This window comes from Sorex fumeus, unplaced genomic scaffold (genome assembly GCF_029834395.1).
Source record: "Sorex fumeus unplaced genomic scaffold, SorFum_2.1 ptg000022l, whole genome shotgun sequence".
Taxonomy (NCBI): Eukaryota; Metazoa; Chordata; class Mammalia; order Eulipotyphla; family Soricidae; genus Sorex; species Sorex fumeus.
This window is the reverse complement of record NW_026606079.1, coordinates 239611-257400: the sequence shown is the minus strand read 5'-3', so window position 1 is coordinate 257400 and position 17790 is coordinate 239611. Positions and strand designations below refer to the sequence as shown.

Here is a 17790-nt window from a genome sequence, read left to right as displayed (position 1 = left end):
CCTCGGCATCCCAGACGTTCCAGAGCAGGCCAGGAGTGGTTCCCGTGAGCAGAGCCAGGAGGACCCAGAGCACTGCCAGGTGTGGCCCGAAAGCCAAAAGAAATTTTAAGAAATTAAAGAGGAAAGAGAAAAAGCCCAGCTAAGACTGGAGGCATCTTTGGGGACCGCCCTGAGAATCGGGGAGAAGCTGGTGTTTCTCCGGCGACAGTGTGTGTCCGCTGGGCAGGGCAGGGCAGGGCACTGGGTTCAGTGACCCCTGGGGCTTCCGTCTTCTGCCCAGTCGTCTGCAGTTTCTCTCCTAGCTCAGACCTCTCCAGAACTCCCGGGAAGCCACAGAGACAGCACCTGTCCTTGGGGGGCTTGTGGGGGGGAGGAAGACAGCAGGGAGGGAGGAGCCGGCGGGGTGGAGGGGGTGCCCCCTTCCTGCGGGAGTCAGAGTGCTTGGGACGTGGGAAATGAGGTTTGAGAGGTCCCAGAAAACAACTACTTCCTGTGTGGCACTGCTCTGGGGTCAACCACAACTTACTCGGGCTTTCATTTTCGCAGGGACCCAGAGCTGGTGTTGCTGGGCCTCCGGCAAGCCGGGCCCGCGCCCCAGACCCGCTGAGTTCTGGCCCCCAAACCACACATTCCTCTACGTGGTGGTTGTGGCTTTTCCTTTCCCCTGAAGTTCTTCCCCTTGGATCCCTGGAACACCTAGAAGCATTTGGATTTCTGCCCGTTTGCTGTTTCTGCATCATTCGTTCCTTATTCCTGCTTTGAGTCCACAGTTCTCACAGCAAACGTCTCTCCAGGCCCGGCTGTTCTCTTCTGCTGTGGTCAGTTCCGTCACCAGTGGGATCCGATTCAACCAGTCACACGGTGCTATCAAACGTCCACAATACCCGCAGATGAGGGCGAGCGATAGCACAGCAGGAAGGATGTTTGCTTTGCACGTGGCTGAGTGCAGAGCCAGGAGTAACCCCTGAGCATCGCTGGGTGTGACCCCAAAAGCCAAAAACAAATCCTGCAGATGAGGTTTAGAATCCACTCTCGGATCCGTGTGTGAGGTGAGGGCACGGCTCACTGCAGGTAGGTACACTGATGTCCATCTGTCCGCAGGCCAGCCTTTTCTCCTTCTGCACTGCCCCGGGTCTGAGCCAGACAACCCCCCCACAACTGTCTCTGGCCTTTGCATATGGCCGTCCATCTCTCCAAATGCCACCGAGGACTCATATTCCCCCACCCTGCCTCATGCACTCAGCCTGCAGGGAGCACTGAGCAGAGAGCACTGAGCAGTGCTCCCTAAGCCCTGCTCGTGGCAGAAGACTCAGGTCAGGCATTGTCCGGGGCTGCCTGTGCTTTGCTGTTCTGCGCTGGGCCCATCCTGGCTCAGCAGAACCGCCCCCCCCCCGCCGCGCTGTCTGGTGGGAGGGCTGACCCCTATTCCTCCCTGCACTTGGTGTGTAAATTCCTGGAGCCCTTGGTGGGTGCTCGGAGGGTGATTTTCGGGGAAGCTGGGAACGTGGGCACTGGCTGTGTGTGTACTGACACCCAGCTGTGTGAACAATGGTGTGTGTCACGGATGACAAGGAAGTTGAAAAGACAGAGGGACACAGTTTGCTCCCACCGCTTGTATCTAAGCAGGGCCCTGGGAGCTGTGACCCCCTCCCGCTTCTGGGCATGGATGAAGCCTCTGTACCCCGGTCTCCCCGAAGCGCACACAGCGTCAGACAGGACCAGGAACATGACACTGCAGCAGGGTGGGGGCCAGGCAGGCTGCACTTTCCAGGGCGGCGTGCTAATCAGCTCCATCACCTCCTCCCTGCCAAGAGAAACCGCAGGGAAACCAGCCAAGGTGTGGGCAGGACCCCCGGGGGCACGCCTCCCCGGTCCTGGCATCGGCAGCGGGGAGGGGTAGCGCGGCACAGACGAGCTGGGAACGTCTGAGCAGATCTCACTCACGCACAGCCAGAAGTGAGCGCGGGTTCAGGGTTCCAACCGGCCACTTCTGCCGTGGACCTACTACTAGTGCCACCGTCTTAGCGGCTGCATGGCTGTGGCGGCGCTGTCCCACCACGGCCTCATGCTGGGCAGAATGGGGAGCACTTGAGATGTGGCCAGCAGGGAGGGAGGAAAGGACTGACACCTATCAGGTGGGCCAGGCCATGGTGAGCGGGCAGGGCCTTGCCTACATGCGGCCGACCTAGGTTCCATCCACAGGGTCCTCTGATCCCCGCCAGGAGTGACCCGAGTGCAGAGCCAGGAGTAAGTCCTGAGCACCGCCCCAACACAATCCCCACCAAAAACAAAACCCAAAAAACAAAAGAAGTGCCAAAATTGACATAAAAACATAACACGGGTTGGGGCAGACGGGCAGAGGATGTGACTCGCTTGTCCTGTGTGGGTGAGGTCCTGAGTCTGGCCCCTGGCACCACCAGAAAGGAAAATAAAAAGCATACGCCGATTAAAATGAAAAGAGGGAAATCCAGGGGGAAAACACACGCGCACCCCTCTTCGATCAAGAGCGGCGATGGTGCAGCGGGGAAAGGCGGAGCTGGGAGCCCGGGCAGCCGGCCTCCGTGGCTCAGACACTGCGGCCACCCACCCTTTGGAAGGACACACGGGCGACCAAGTCCCTGCCTGTCGGCCTCGGGCCCCACAAACCAGGCAACAAGGCACCGCTGCCACGTGGCGGGCACAGGAGAGCAGTGGCGACTCGCTGCTCTGCCAGGGCCAGGAGCCCGGGCCACAGAACGCGAGCAGGAGCAGAGCCGCGGGGCCAACCCATACGCAGGGCCCGGGAAGAGCTGGATACCGTGGACAGGCACACCCAGCGAGCTCAGCCCTGCAGGGGGCGCTCAGAGCCGTGTGGGGGACCCCCAGAGTGGATAGCACGTGTGCAGTGTGGACCCCCAGAATAGCTCTGCGCTCTGCTCACTGCAGGATGTGGGGAAACAGCCCGAGTGACCCCGGGACCTGGGGCTGGGGAGGCGGGTGGGGTGTCTGCCCCAGGGGCGCCTCTCAACAGGGGAAAGGACAGGGGGTGGGCTGAGGGCTGGGCCCAGGCGGGCAGGAGCCCCAGTTCCAGCCCTGGCACTGCAGGGTTCCCCAAGTACTGCCGGGAGCAACCCCCAAACACTGAGCCGGGAATACATCCTGTGCATTACCCGAACCCCCAAGCTGAGAACAAACAAAAGCCAGTTCCCTACGAAAAACCCACCAAAACCCTGCGACGCTGCTGAGATGGACAGATGAAACATTTACGGAGTCTGGGCCCGAGGTGAACCCACAGGCAGAGACAGGCGGGGCTCGGAGCTGCCCTGCAAGCTCGAGGTGATGAGTTTGGGCCCCGGGGTTCCCGCAGGCGCTGACTGAGAGCCCTCCAGCTCTACCGGCGCCCTCCCCAGCACCGCAGCCCAGGACACGGTGTTTCCCGGCAAGCTCCGCAGCTGCACCAAGCTGGGTGAGGAAAGCGCGACCCCCAGGGCAGGCACACAGCTGTCCCTCGTGTGCCAAGCAGCCCGGGTAAGAGCCCCGTGTCCTGACGTGAGAGTGTCCCTAAATTCACTCACTTGATGGTCACCACCACACCATCAACCAAAAGGGGGAGGGAAGGACAGCGGTCACACCCGGGGCTTCTGTCCCACAGCACCCGAGACTTGCCCTGCCCCAAGAGGGCTGGCCTGCACAAAACCACCCCCGCTTCCGGGGAAAGAGGTAAGGGCTCTGAGTGCCCCCCCCCCACTTCCTGCCTTCTTCTTGTTTGGACCTCCCTGATGCAGTCTGCCCACCCCTCCCACTGCCCACCTGACGCAGCTCCATCCCTGGCACTACATCCCCGGCCACTGAGCCACCAGGCCTGCCCCGTTCAGCCGAGCGTTGCTGGGAGAGGCCTGGGACTGAACCCAGGACCCCACATACAGGCCAGGGGCTCAGCCACTGAGTCATGTGCCCGTGTGACTATCTTCAGGTGCCTGAAGCCTGACAAGGGCTGTGTGGCCTTCCCCCCACGTGGGTGTTGTGGGGAGCCACAGGAAGTCTGTGGCTGCTGAGCTTCGGTGGGGTCCCCCAGGCTCCCTGAGAAGCTCCTGTCCCCCCTACGCTGCTGCCCCCGGACTCACTGCAGCTGGAGACTCAACTACCTACCTTGCCAGACCTGCTCTCTGTGGGGTAAAAATGACCTGGACCTGCCACCGATGTCCTTGTTTTCCCCAGTCACACCCAGGCCACCAGGCACAGAGCCTGCCCGCCCAGCTCTGCACCTCAGCCATGACCTCTGCCGGCACTCAAGCCGGTGACAATGCCCCCGTGACAATGGGGCACTGCTGTCCGCCGGCTCCATGAGGGACCGCTGCGCCTTCTCAGGGATCACTCCTGGAGGTGCTCGGGGGACCATATGGGTCGCTGGGGATCAAACCTGGGTCGACTGCGGCAAGGTGAATGCCTCCCTGCTGTACTGTCGCTCCGGCCTCAAGGAGTCTGGGATTCTAACAGCTAAGCTGGTGTGGGGGGCGCGAGACGCCCTTTGCTGACTCAGAGCCCCCTGTGGTTTGCTGGACAGGGGTGCTTAGTGACTGTGCCGTGTCCTGACTACGCTGGGTGGGGGGGAGTAGGATCAGCCATCGGTTCTACAGTCACCTGACCTCAGTTTGTATGCAGAACCGGGAGTAACCCCTGAGCATCACGGGGAGTGGCCCAAACAACAGCAACAAAAAGTCACCCACCCAAAACGCCACAAATCAGCCCCCCAGACTCCTCTTGGCCTCGGCCAGCTGCCACAGAACTTCCCAATTCCCCTGAGCGAGCACCTGGCAGGAAGCAGGAAGCAGACTCTGGGCAGTCTAAATTGGGCTAAAACAACGTGAACGAGAAATGTGCATCCTAATTTTTTCAGCCGAGTAATTTCATTAATCCCCCCCAAACATACAACAAAAGCCCGATTTACAAAAACGCACAGGCTAAGGTCTCATAGGCATGTCCCCCCCCCCATCCCGCTGAGACTCAAAAGACAAAAACTCTGGTTTTGTCTTCACCAGTTAATGGTCCTCCCAACAGACCAGTGCCTGCTGCTAGCTAGGCATCTCCCATGCAAATAAATTCCATCATCAAACATCTGGGGAAACTCGGGCAAAGCCCCCGCCTCCTCTGGGGGTTTCCCGTGTCTCCAGGCAGCCCTGCGTTGCCTTTCTGGGACCAAGACCCACACATGTTCTCAAACAACTGGCTCCAGGTGCCTCCCCGCGAGCTGCCCACGGCTTCCTGGGACCTGGACCGGCACCCCTGTGCCTGTGACCAGCCCCTTCCTTTGAACACCTGACCATCTCCTTCGACCTGGTGTGGACAAGGTCAGAGCCGGTCAGGGCAGGAATGCTCACACCCCCGGCTCAGACAGCAGCCAGAGAGGAAGTGACGTCACGCACTGTCAGCACAGTCCCCATGGTCCAGGACTGGAGTGGTGCTGAGAGCCTGGGGCAGAGCGGGCATCCCTGTGCGCACTCCCCTCCATGTGTTGGGGGGGGGGGGGCAAAATGCCCGGAACCCTCCCCTTTCACAGGGCTGGTTTCAAAGCAGCCCACCCAGCATCTTTCTCAGCTGCCCCCTCTGCTTTCGTTCTTAGAAACAGAGTAGAAGGGGCAGGTGGTCAGAAAAGCGGAGAGGCAGGGCGCAGGGCACAGCTGGCTCAGGCACCGTCCTTGGCATGTGTCCTCCTGAGTGTCACCCGGTGGAGCCCTGTAAGTCCTCCCCATGTACCGCTGGGGAGGCCCAGGTCATCCCTGGCACTGCAGGGCCCATGCAGACACTGTCCTTAGGCCCTGGTGTCACAACATGACTCCGACTGGTAGTTGTTGTGCATGGGCCCGGGCTCCCCTGGGAGCTGCCCCACGGAAAGACGGGGCAGACCAAAGGGGCCAGCGGTCAAGGCGGACGGAGCAGCTCTGGTGAGACGGGAGGACGGTGTGTCACACACCGTCTCTTCAGGGACCTCCAGATGGGGGGCACTGGGCAGGGAGGGCCTGAGTGAGGCCACAGCCGCACTGGCCGGCCCGGGCGCCCCGACGGAGTACACCCAGTGCTGAGCATGGTGGATCTCCCGGGATGGACAAGACAAGGGGGAAGCGACCGGGACGCTCCAGGGTCTGGCACAGTGGACACCCCTTTGGGGAGATGCCCAGCCGGACAGCAGCGCGAAGAGGAAGGCCTGCTGCCCCATGGAGGCGAGCGTGTCTGGCTCCCGGGCAGCGCTGAAAGCCCCAAAGCTCATTCCAGCACCTGAGCCCAACGCTGCCTGGGCCCAGAGCACCGGCGTGTTCTCTCCTACGTGCATCTGTGATGCGGCGCTGGACTGGGAGTGGCCCAGGAAGGCATGTGTCTTGTACCTGGTTCCATCCCTGGCCCTGCACGTGGCCACGAGTGGAGCCAGGGTAAGTCCTAAGCACAGCCAGGTGTGGCCCGGCCTCCCCATCGCAGCCCACGACACAAACCCACCCCAGACGAGTCTCAGGGTTCACGCGCTTCTTTCGGGGACATCCGGGCAGTGCCTTTCCCAAGAGCGAGGTGCACAGACCCGGAGAGACACCGGGCTCACCCCGTCACAGCCGCGAAGTCTGCATCGTAGAACCGGGTGGGCCTGGGCTGCAGCCCACGGTGCTGCCCACCTTGGCATAAAATGAACAACGGCGTCGCTTATTAACCGTGGAGGACCGTGGGATCCTTCCGTACATCCGCACTGCCACCCCAGCAGCTAAACGGCTCGTTCCCCAAATGAGCATGTTGCTTGCGGCCAGGCAGACGGACACCAGCTGCACTGTGGCCCGAGTGAAATGTGGCCACCGTCCCCTCCTGCTCCAACCCCCCACCCAATCCTCTGCCCTGCCCACTTCTTCCAGTTCTCCGAGTCGTGCCCGTTCCAGAAGCTTCTGCCTAGCAGCCCCGGGAGCGCTGACAGAGTGATGAGAAGTGCCTCTGTTAGGGGCTGTGACTGACCTAATTCCAATATTTTGGTGTTGTTTTGGGTGGTGGTGGGGGTCGCAGGGGATTAAGCCCAGGACTGCATACTTACAAGACACGTGCTGGGTGCCTGAGACACGCCCCTCGCTGCAAGACCCCCGCTTCCCTTCCTGAGCTACTGTGGGAGGCCTCGCACCCCTGGCCGGGCACCTCCCACCCCACACCCCTCTCAGGGGCCCTTGTACCTAATTCTATTCTGACACCAGTTCTTTAGACGCTGACTGGTCAATACTGATGGGCCCCCCCCTCCGGCCCCCAGAGTGGCCACTGCACCCTCTGACCTCAGAGCCTGCCCTGGGCAGGGCAGTAGGAGGAGAGAAAAAGGAAGCCAGTCACAGTGCAAGGGAGACCCCGAGGGGGACCCCCAGCTCCTCACAGGCGAGGAGGAATGCCAAGCACTAGAGCGGACCGGGGTCCCCCAGAAGATCCCAAGAGGGGAGATACAGGAAGACGAGTTCCCCTGCAGGGTGGCACCCGGCTCAGACCTAACCCGGACGGGTTCCAACTTCCTGCTTTCTGGGGGGTGTGTGTTACTCGAGGCATAGCGCCCCGGGTGGAACTTGGGCCTCCCGCGTGCAGAGTCTGGGCTGCAGTCGCTGAACTCTATGCCGGCTGCTTGGAGGGTTCTGCAGACACGCCATAACTTGGTGACCCTGTATCTGAGCTCCCAGGGTCGGGACACCACAGTCCTTTGGAAATGGCCGGGGCTGGGAGCCCCACCCTGTGCTAGAGGACAGGGGCTGGGGGGGACCCGGCAAGCCGTTCCCGGGTAGGAGGTGGCGAAGTGTACCTGCACCCTCTGTTCAACTCACACTGCAGCAAGGAGTGGGAGAGACACCAGCCAGAGACCCCCCCCCCCAGACCCCAACACCTGCCCCTCCCCTCCCTCTGCTGCAGGGCAGCCGCTCATGACACATGGAGTTGTGTCTGGCCCTCGCACAACCCCACACGGTGCAGACGAAGGTCCAGACCCCAGGCTGGTGCTGTTAGAACCAAGGCTGTGTGCTGGGCGCCGTCTCCTCAACCAGAGAGGCTGGTGGTGGCGTCCCTGGGTGCCCGACTGACTCTGGAACTGGTCACTTGAGTGCAGGCAGCCCCAGCTCTGCAGCATCAGAACCATAGGGAACTCAAGGGGAATGCAGATCCTCAGGCCCTGCCCAGAGTTCGGCGAGGGGGGGGGGGCCTCTACTGGTGTGTCCATCTGGGGCCACCAGACTCATAGGCCAAAGTGAGCCTGAGGCCAGCTCAGGCAGCTGCTGGAGGGACCTACTACCCTGGCGCCCCCCAGGTCAGCCCTGGAGGCACATCTGCTGCTGGGGTCCCCGGAAAGGGGCGCCCACCCCAGGGTTCCATGCCGCAGAACTCTTCCTAACTCGGCATCCCTCGTGGTCTCCCACTCGCCTGCGAAGCACAGTCTGGGTAGCGCCGCCGTGAGGGGCTCTGGGGCGCGGCCAGGCTCCGAGCCAGGGGCTGCCCCGGAGACAAGGGCCCTGGCACCAGCGGCAGGGCTGGCGCGGCGCAGACAAAGGATGACTCTTGGATCTGAGCCCGGGGTGGCTGCGAAGTGCGGGGACACCTCTGTGGTCCGGCTGGCCCTTGGGGAGCTCCTCTGGCTGCCTCTCAGGAATGCAGGGAGGAGGGACCTCTATTGTCATCCTTCTGTCCCCGGCAGCCAACATCCCGGAACAAAAAGGCCCCCAGAGCCGGGGATGGAGGTTCCCAGGATGCCGCCCTCCCCATCTGCAGGGCCGCATTCCACCGAGCAAGGAGGCCAGCGGGCGGCCAGAGGTCAGGAACACACAGCCCCGCTGGGCCCGCGCTGGGGTGGGGGTGGGGGGCGGCAGCCCTCCCCTCCCGCCTCCTTTATTCGCATTTCATAGAAACTCCCCCCGCGCCCCTTCCCACACATGCTCCCAGCAGCCGCACAAAGACTCATCTGCAGCATCAACAATCACAGCGTCAGGGCAGTGCCCAGGAAAGCGCCTCTCCGGGTGGTGGCAGCCGGGGACAGCCACACGGAGGAAGCCGAGCCGAAGCTAGAGCCCGCGTCCGGCCGCCGCACCGAAACGCACCGAAAGGAGCCAGAGATGCCGCCACCGATCTGACAAAGGCAGAGACACAAAAGCGAGCAGGAGACGCATCTGGCAGGAAACAGCCACGCTTCTGTCTTAACTCTGCACCAGCGGCTCCAATGAGACGCAAGGCGGGGTCTTGGGCAGACCCACACGCAGCCGAGGAGCAACGATCCACCCCGCCGGCCGCGGCACCTACACCCCCCCCCCCCGCACGTGCAGAAAAGCACCTTGGTCTGGGGGAGCCGCGGCCGGAGCCCAAGGAGCCCAAGCCGTCGTTACACAGCAAAAATCCAGGGAGAACAAAAACCCAGCGGCGGGTGGCTGCCGCGGAGCCCCACGTACCTGAATTCCTCAAATGCAAACATGACCTAGTCCGCAGCGGTCCCTGGGGTGGTCTGGCAGCCTTCCGCGCCCTGGGGCCAACCATTTAGTCCATCGGACAGTGCCAAGTGCAGGAAAAGAGGCGGGGTTCACCCCCCGCCCCAATATCTGGAGTAACAGGCTCTGCAGCCAGGGGCCTGCAGCCTCCAGCTCCGCCAGCTGCTGACGAGCCGCGCGAGGACCATGTGATCGCTCCAGCAAGTCTGATTAATGCAGCGACGCCTGGGCTGCCGGCTGGGGGCTGGATCCGTCCAGAGAAGGAAGTCGAACCTCGTGCGCCTTCCTGGGATCCCGGAACCACCCCCCACCCTCACCCCGTCCTCTGCAGGCTGTGGGGAGTCGCTCAGGTGGGGGCCCAAGCCTTACACGGATGGCGGGGCCACCTGCCCTGTCACCTGGCTTCCTGCCCCCGCAGATGAGGCAGGACCCGCGTGGCCCGAGTGTGCAGTGGGCATTTTCCTGGAAAGCCGTCTTGCACCTCAGGATCCGTGGCCCAAGCGAGGGCGGGTCGGTGTGTGTGTGTTTGTGTGCACCGAGCTGGGTGCGTGGCAGGAATCACCTTGTGAGCAGCAGGACCTCGGAAGTCAGTGGGGATGCTTGGAGCAGGCACCCACTGTCCAATAGGGCAGTTTCCAGCCTTTTTACACCTGCAGACTGGCCTGGGGCCCTGACTGATGGCTGAAAACCTGCCGGTGTAGGGGACCACTGGCCCTTACCCAGCCTAAGGTCTAGAATCACCGCAGTGGTCGCAGTAGACACTGGGATGGAGAGGAAGAGAGGGAGGAAGGAAGGGAGGGAAGGAGGAAGGGAGGGAAGGAGGGAGGGAGGGAAGAGGGAGTCAGCACAGTGGGGACCGGTCACTGCTGGGAAAGCCCAGTTGGCCAAAGGGTTGAGACAAGCCTCCCATGTTGCCACCAAGGAGCCTGATTTGGATGGTGAATCTTTCTGGAACAAAGTCACCTGGAGCCCATTGGGCCTTTTCCGTGCCTCACCTCAAGGAAGCGCCCCTGAACCCGCTTCTGTGCCAGGACATCTACACGGACAGACAACACAGTGACGTGACCAAGGTGAGCTCACTCCTCACCTTCTCCGACGGAGTGTCAGAAACAGACTCTGCAGCCATTCCGGCCCCCATTCCTGCTCCGCACACACCACACACCTGACCCTCACTTCCCAGGCTGCTCCGCCGGACTCCCGACTGTCCCTGCGCAGACCCCAGCCCTAGAAGGCTGGGGGCAGTGTCGCCCGGCCCTAGACGGGCTGATAAAGGAGCTGTCAGTGAGCTTAGCTGAGGGTGCCCACTTGGGGCTCACAGGAGGGCAGGGGGTGAGCAACGTCTCATTACTCCACACCTCCAGACCAACTCACAAAGTGCTCTAAGGGTGAGTACTCCTCCCTTCCATGGGTCCCCACCACTACCCTACGGCGCCTGGGGTGAGTGCTCCCCTCTTGCAAAGCGTCCTATTAGGAAGAGAAGGGAGGCCAGCAGCCGAGTGTTAACGGCTGCTGGAGGCAGAGTGACCAGGGAGGAAGGCATGGGGAGCTCCGCGGCTGGTCCAGAAAGCCTCCCCATGTCCAACAAGAGGAACGGGGCCTCTTGGTGGAGCCCAATGACAGAAAACGCGGTTCGGGTGGGCTGTCTTTGATGGCTGATGGCTGAGCCACGTGGGTCTCCTGAACCCCAGCAGGAGGAGCGCTGCCCCCGCACGCAAACTCTGCATTTCCATGGTCTCACAACGGCGCCAAGGATGGGACCCTCTATGCCGACACTGCCCCCAACTTGTGTTGGCAAGTCGCTGAAGTCTGTTGGTTTCGGGGGGAGGAGGGGCAAAATACTTCTCTCCTCTGAGCCTCAGGCTCAGGGATGTTTGCATGCGTGCCTGCGCTTGTTTATACACACGTGTAACATGTATAGAAAGAAGTACAGAAACCCGTCTGAAATTCTGAATCAACAAAACGTTCTAGAGACGCTCCAAGTCCTCTGAGAAGCAACGCACACTCTTCAATTCCAAGGAGCAACTCAGCTCCCTGGGTGGTAGCGATGGAGGGACCAGGGTGGTGGGGAGAGGCGTGAACCTTGGCACTTTCAGGACCTGCGTCCCAGCCTAGGGGACCAGCCTGGCAAAGAACAGCCCTTTGTGAACAACTTGGTGAACCTGGGGTTGGTCGAAGGATCAGAATCTGCATCCCAGAAAGCGGAGGGTGGGAGCAAGGGCCGTACCCTCCCCACCCCCAGACACTAGCCTGGGGGACTGGCCTGTGCTGCGTCAGCCAGAGGCGCTGAGGTCCCCATGGAGATGCCGGGACTCATGCAGTTACCTACACTCTTCACTCCCCTCCTAGAAAGCCCCTTTGCCTTTTCCGAGTCACACACTAGGTGCTGGTAGAAAGCAGAGTTGAGAGAAATGGTAGAGAAAAAAAAAATTCTCCAAATCCCAGCACCAAATATTTTTTAGAAAATTTAAGGGTCAGAGCGATGGCACAGCGGGGCGGGCATTTGCCTTGCACACAGCTGACCCGGGTTTAATCCTTGGCATCTCATATGGTTCCCGGCCCCACCAGGAGTGATTCCTGAGTGCAGAGCCAGGAGTAAGCCCTGAACACTTCTGGATGTGCCTCCACTCCCCCGCGGGGAAAGAAAAGTTTTTTTCCCCGAAAATTTTATCTGAAGAACCATGATTTATAACACTGCTTATTACAGGGTTTCATGCATACGAAGTTCCCCCTGAACACCTGCTTCCCTCCACACAGTCTGAGTCCCCCCACCCCCGGTACCACCCCCACCAAGAGCTCACTTGTGCAGACCAGTTCCTGGGTCCTGTTGCCTTCAGCCAACATGGTGTCCCTCCCTCACCACAGCCCGCACCTGAGGGACATCACTGTCTGCCCCGCTCCTTCCGGCCGACTTCACTCAGCACGATCCCCTCCAGATCCATCCACGTAGCAATGAATTGCATCTCTTCACCTCGGCTTATAACCCAGCAGCACTGCACTGCGGAAATAACCGTTTCTTCATCACTCGTTCTCAGACACCTGGGTTGTTTCCAGGCATTGGCGATGGTGCCCAGTGCTGCAAGAACACAGGTGTGCAGGCAGCTCTTCTGAAGGGAGTTTCTGGGCTCAGGGCACATGCCCAGAAGTGGAATTTCTGGGTCAGATGAAAGCTTCATTTTTTTTTCTTTTTGGGTGACACCCAGCGATGCTCAGGGGTTACTCCTGGCTCTGTACTCAGGATTACTCCTGGTGGTGCTTGGGGGGGACCATATGGGATGTTGGGGATCGAACCCAGGTAGGCCTCGTCAAGGCAAACACCCTACCCGCTGTGCTATTGTTCTGGCCCCGAAGCTCCATTCTTTGAGCTCAGTTTTTTGAGAAGTGTCTGTATAGCTTTCCAAGGAAGTTGAACTGGGTGGGGGAGAGGCGCCCTGGAGAGAGTCTAGTGGGTAAGGCGTGTGCCTTGCACACAGACAATCTGGGTTTGATCGATGGCACCCCACATAGTCCCCCAAGCCCACCAGGAGTGATCCCTGAGCCCCGAGCCAGGAGTAAGCCCTAAGCACTGCCGGGTGTGGCCCAAGAAACAAAAACCAAATAAAAATACTCCTAGGAAATAGAACCACTCAACAGTCTCACCAGCAGTGGGCGAGTGTCCTTCTCCCTGACATTCACGCCAACACTAGTTGGTCTTTGTTTTTTTTTTTGCTTTTTGGGTCACACCTGGCAATGCACAGGGGTTACTCCTGGCTCTGCACACAAGAATTACTCCTGGTGGTGCTTGGGGGACCATATGGGATGCTGGGAATCGAATCTGGTCCAGCAGCATGCAAGGCAAACGCTCTACCTGCTGTGCTAACGCTCCAGCCCCCAACACTAGTTGTTCTTTGTGATGTGTCAGTCTCACTGGTGTGAGATGATACGCTGTTGTTTGGATCGCATTTCCCTGGTAAGTGAGAGTTGTTGTTTTTTTTTTTTTAATCTATTGGCCATCTGTATGTCTTCTTCGAGAAAGTGTTTGTTTTCTGTTGTCAAGTTTTCGAAGTGTTTTCTCTCTCTTGGATATTAACCCTGTCAGTGTGAACAGTGGGCAAATATTCTCTCCCAGCGTTCCAGTCATCGCTTCTAATGCGGTGTAGAAGCTTCTAAAGTTCACGTAGCCCCATTAGTTTTCTTTGCTTCCATTTGCATGGCCCGTGGGAGTGAGCCACGGGAGAAACCTCTAGGTTCAAGGTCATGAAAGGTTCTGCCGATGTTTTCTCCACTATAATTTGTGGCCTTGAGCTGACAGCGAGGTCCAGACACAATTTTCTGAGTGCCTCAATTTTAAGAAGAAATCAGGCCAAAGGGGTTAAAGTAACTCACCCAAAGCCATCATGCTGCTGAGTGCCAGAGCAGTGCCTGAACCCGGGGCCATCTCTCTGTTTGCTTTTGCCAGAAGAGGGCCCTGGGGTGGGCTGGGCATGGTGACCCCTGAGTCTGTGTTCTTCCTCTGGGCCCAGACAACCCCCAGGTGTCATGGGCAGACAGGACACTGGGTCTGACGTCGTCCTAGGTCATCTCCAACTGGCCGTGGCTGGGATGAGCCGCCTTCTCCTGCAGGGTTTGGTTCCCTGCGGAAATCTGCTCGCTTCCTCCCTCTGGCCTCCGGTCTGAGAGGCGACTCCTGGCTGGGTCATCCCTGCTGCCAGGGCAGATCGCTGTCCGGCTGTAGCTGAGAGACCAGTCCGTGCCTGACCTTGTGCAGAGAAGTGAAGGTGGAGCGGAGCCAACGTGATGAGCGGGCGGGCAGCTGCCGGCCAGGGGCACTGGCCCCGCGCCTTCGCTCACATACAGATGTCCCGGCCTGCAGTGAGTGGGGCTTGTGGTCCTCGGGCCACCCGGAGTCCTGACAGTCTTCCTCACACTGCTGTTGGCGGCGGGCTCCCGGCAGCAGGGGAGGCCCGGACCCTGCGGGCTGGGGTCCCTCTCTGCGCTGCACATACCAGGCTCCTCCCGTGCGCCCCACGCCCGCTGGCACGGCTGCCCCAGTCTGAAGTGCCTTAGCCTTCTCTCCACGAGAGGGTGTGGACGGCACAATTCTGGATCCAGGGTGGCTGCCTAAGAATTCCTAGGCAGATTCTGACCCGGCCGGGAGGGCAGCGGGCCTGCTAGGGGCCGGCCACCATACCGTCGAATGCACTGAGAGCCAGTTTCCCTCCTGACTAAAGCCAACTGCCGTGGATGGCTCTTGCCACTCCACCCTCAGATGACAGGGACTGGTAGCACTGTGAGAGGGCCCCAGGTGCTCAGTGTCCAGCCGCCACTGGACACCATCAGCCCAGGTGCACATGGGGCCCTAGTGGAACGGCACTGCAAGTCCAGCTTTGAGGGAGTGCACTGCAACACTGGCCGCAAAAACGCAGGGAGCCCCTTGCAAAGGAATTCACATGGACAAACTCTCCAGAGCAGACGGGGGCCCTGGGTGTCTGGGATTCACCAAATGCCCTTTCAGTACAATGAACTTGACCTTTCCCAAACTGTAAAAGGTGGAAGGAAAAACCGCCCTTCTGGAACTGACGGGAGCGCACAAGTCCTACACTCTGAACTGATTCTTACCCCCAATTACATAATCCCACTGAACCGCTCCCTGACATCTTGCTCAAAAGCCAGCCAGCTCTGGTCCGCACGCTGAGGCCTGGGTTCCAGCTGAGCACTCCGGCTGAGTGGGTTCTGGAGAGCAGAGACAGCCGTGACATGGCTCTGGGTCTCGTGACCCACGGCCGGCCTCCCACTGGTCACGGGCCTGCGTCCCAGCCCCACGCCAGGCCCAGCAGAACCCTGGTGCTCTCAGGTGCTGCCCGGAGCAGGGACAGGCTGTGGCTCCTTAGGCCGGGATTGTGGACAACGGTCAGGAGGTGATGGCGCAGCAGGCGGCAGTGAGAGCAGGGACAAGGGTCCAGGGGGAAGACAGGCAACCACAAGGGGGCCCTTGTTCCCAGGGGACTGAAGACAGGGTACAGCGGGTGAGATGGCAGGAGAGAGACCTGGTCTTTGAGACCATCCGAGAGTTTCGGATCAAGGTGTCACAGAGCCAATTTGTGCTTAAAAATAAAAAAAGATGAGTGGGGAATCGGGGCTGCAGCGGCTTGGGGAAAGGCCACAGGCTCAGCCTTGGGGTGCGGGCTGCAGAAGACAGAGAAACTGCTGGGTCTTAGGTCAGTCCCGAGGGGGGTCCGCGATTCCTTAACAGCTGCACGGAGATGGCAGATAGATCCCAGAAATACTCAGAACCCCAGCAGGCATCCCAAGGGCTGAGGTTCAGGGGTGGAGAGCACTCGCCTTGAGTGGGGAGGCAGGCTGGGGCCCAGACGAGGTGGCGCTAGGCCGAGCTGCAGACCCGTGGCTCGCCGGGCCAGAGGCTTCAGGACAAGCCGGGCCTGGGTGGATCCGGCAGTTCTCTTTCTGGGGCGAGCCTGGAATATGAGCGCAGATTATGTTGAATGGACCCGTGCAGCTGTTCCAACGTCACCCAGATGGCCAGAAACGTGCCAAGAAAGTCTCCAGGGCACCAGAAGGCGAGCTTAAGATGACAGCAGGAAGCGCAAACCGGAGACGCGTCAGGGGCCAAGTGTGGGCATCCTGCTCTGCGTCGGGGGCCTCAGCGCAGTCAGGCCTGGCCACAGTCCAGGCGTGGGGTTCTCCAGCTACCCTGTACCTGGGGCGCACTCTTTCCTCTTCTGCCCAGGCCCCTCTCTATGCCCAACCTGCTGGCACCTATTCGCCAGTCTCGGGCAGGACTGGCTCCCGGCTGCCTCCTGTTCCCTCCATTGAAGCCTGAGGCTCAGTAGGGCCAGAAGCGTGAGTGCCCAAAGCCATTGGCCACACAAGCCAATCCTTCGGTGACACCATGGATCCAGTGACTGAGAGAACTGGGATGAGCCATCGCAGGAGAGGGAAGGGCGGACGGGGCCGGGACATCAAAGGGCCAAGCCACACCTGGGAAGCCTCGGGCCGCCACAAGAAACTTTAGGTCCAAGGAGAACGAACCCCCCCAAAGTGACAACAGGACCCACCTAACCAGTGAGCATGGACACCAGGCCCCAGAGGCCGACTCCGCGACTGAAATGCCATCCAGACAAGACACATAATCCCGATTCCATACAAGCTGATGTCTGAGTGGACCAGTCTTCCTTGGGGGGGGGGGGGGGGGGGCAGAGGTCTGGGTGGTCTCACTGGACAGAGCCCCCAAGAAAGGCCCACTAGGTTGGCAAATATTCTGTGCCCTTTCTCCAAGTTTCAGATCACTTCCCTGAAACATCTTCAAAAGGGGCCTTCTTCCCCCAGCCCTCTCAGTATCGTCCCGGGCCTGCCTTCTTCCCTGGTCCATTTCTGTTTCTGGCGCATTTGCAGGGGTGGGAGACGCTGGACTATGGGCTGTTCTAAGGCCCAGAGTCCTGGGATCAGGCAGCCATGCACTTCTGGTGGCCTCCCCAGCTTGTCCGCCTGTTCTAACTGCACAGCTGCCAGTGATGCAGTGACTCTCAAGGCGGCCCCCGGCAGAATGTCCACAGCCTGGACTCGGAGCCTCTTCATTTGTAAAAAAAGCTGCCAGTCCATTTTCCTTAAGCAAAATCATCCTGAAATTGGGGCCCCTCATTACCCAACTCCCCTGCGCTGCTTCTGAGCACCAGTCACTCCTTCCGGGGAGCGAGGGGGCCCCTGATTCATCGGCTGACAGAGTCCCTCCCCCGGGCACGGCTGTCCCAGGCAGTTTCCATAATTAACTCCTAAGTTCACAAACCCACTCCGTCAGCCCTTTCTTCTCAACATAACGTGCTTAAAAGTCACCAAGAGAGAACCCAGCCCACACTGAGGGAAAGGAATGAACACAGCACGGCCGGCTCTGTGTGCCCTGCCCAGAGAGGCCAGGGAACGGGATGGACAGATCAACCAGCGTCTACAGGGTAGGGACTGAGAACGGACTGATAAACCTGCAAGCCAGACAATGAAACCATCTCTAGAGCCAAAGTTCTGGTTGGATTCCCAAGGGGCAGTAAAGAGAGGAGGAAACTTTCTGGGGACCAATCTGGCCTGGGAGATGGGGGGCGGGGGAGGGGAGGGGAGTCTCAACACAGCAGGGGTACAGCAAGGCTCTGCAGGTGCGGGGCGTGCACCTATGGTCACTGCTCAGGAGGCTGATTCAAGGTCAGCGTGATGGGGTGGCAGGCACCTCCACGCGGCCAACTCTTACTAGGTCTGCACATGCTCGCAGGGTGAACAAGCCCACCCCTAGAGGCTCTACGTACTGCCCCCGGAGGCAGGATTCAGCACATGATGAGGGCACACGAGTGAAAGAGAGTTCAAGACT

General features: G+C 60.2%; 1 protein-coding gene across 3 annotated transcripts in view; it reads right to left on the bottom strand.

The window, feature by feature from the left end:
- The window catches only part of EVL (Enah/Vasp-like), a 64726-nt gene that overhangs the window by 27859 nt on the left and 19077 nt on the right, over positions 1-17790 (bottom strand). For 2 of the 3 annotated variants that reach the window (XM_056113675.1, XM_056113678.1), the window contains exon 1: positions 9408-9521. The exons of the other annotated variant lie outside the window; for it this stretch is intronic. In XM_056113675.1, coding sequence (XP_055969650.1) covers positions 9408-9430 — 23 coding nt within the window. In that variant the 5' untranslated portion in view covers positions 9431-9521. Of the gene's footprint in view, positions 1-9407; positions 9522-17790 lie in introns of those variants that run through there. 3 annotated transcript variants of the gene reach the window in all.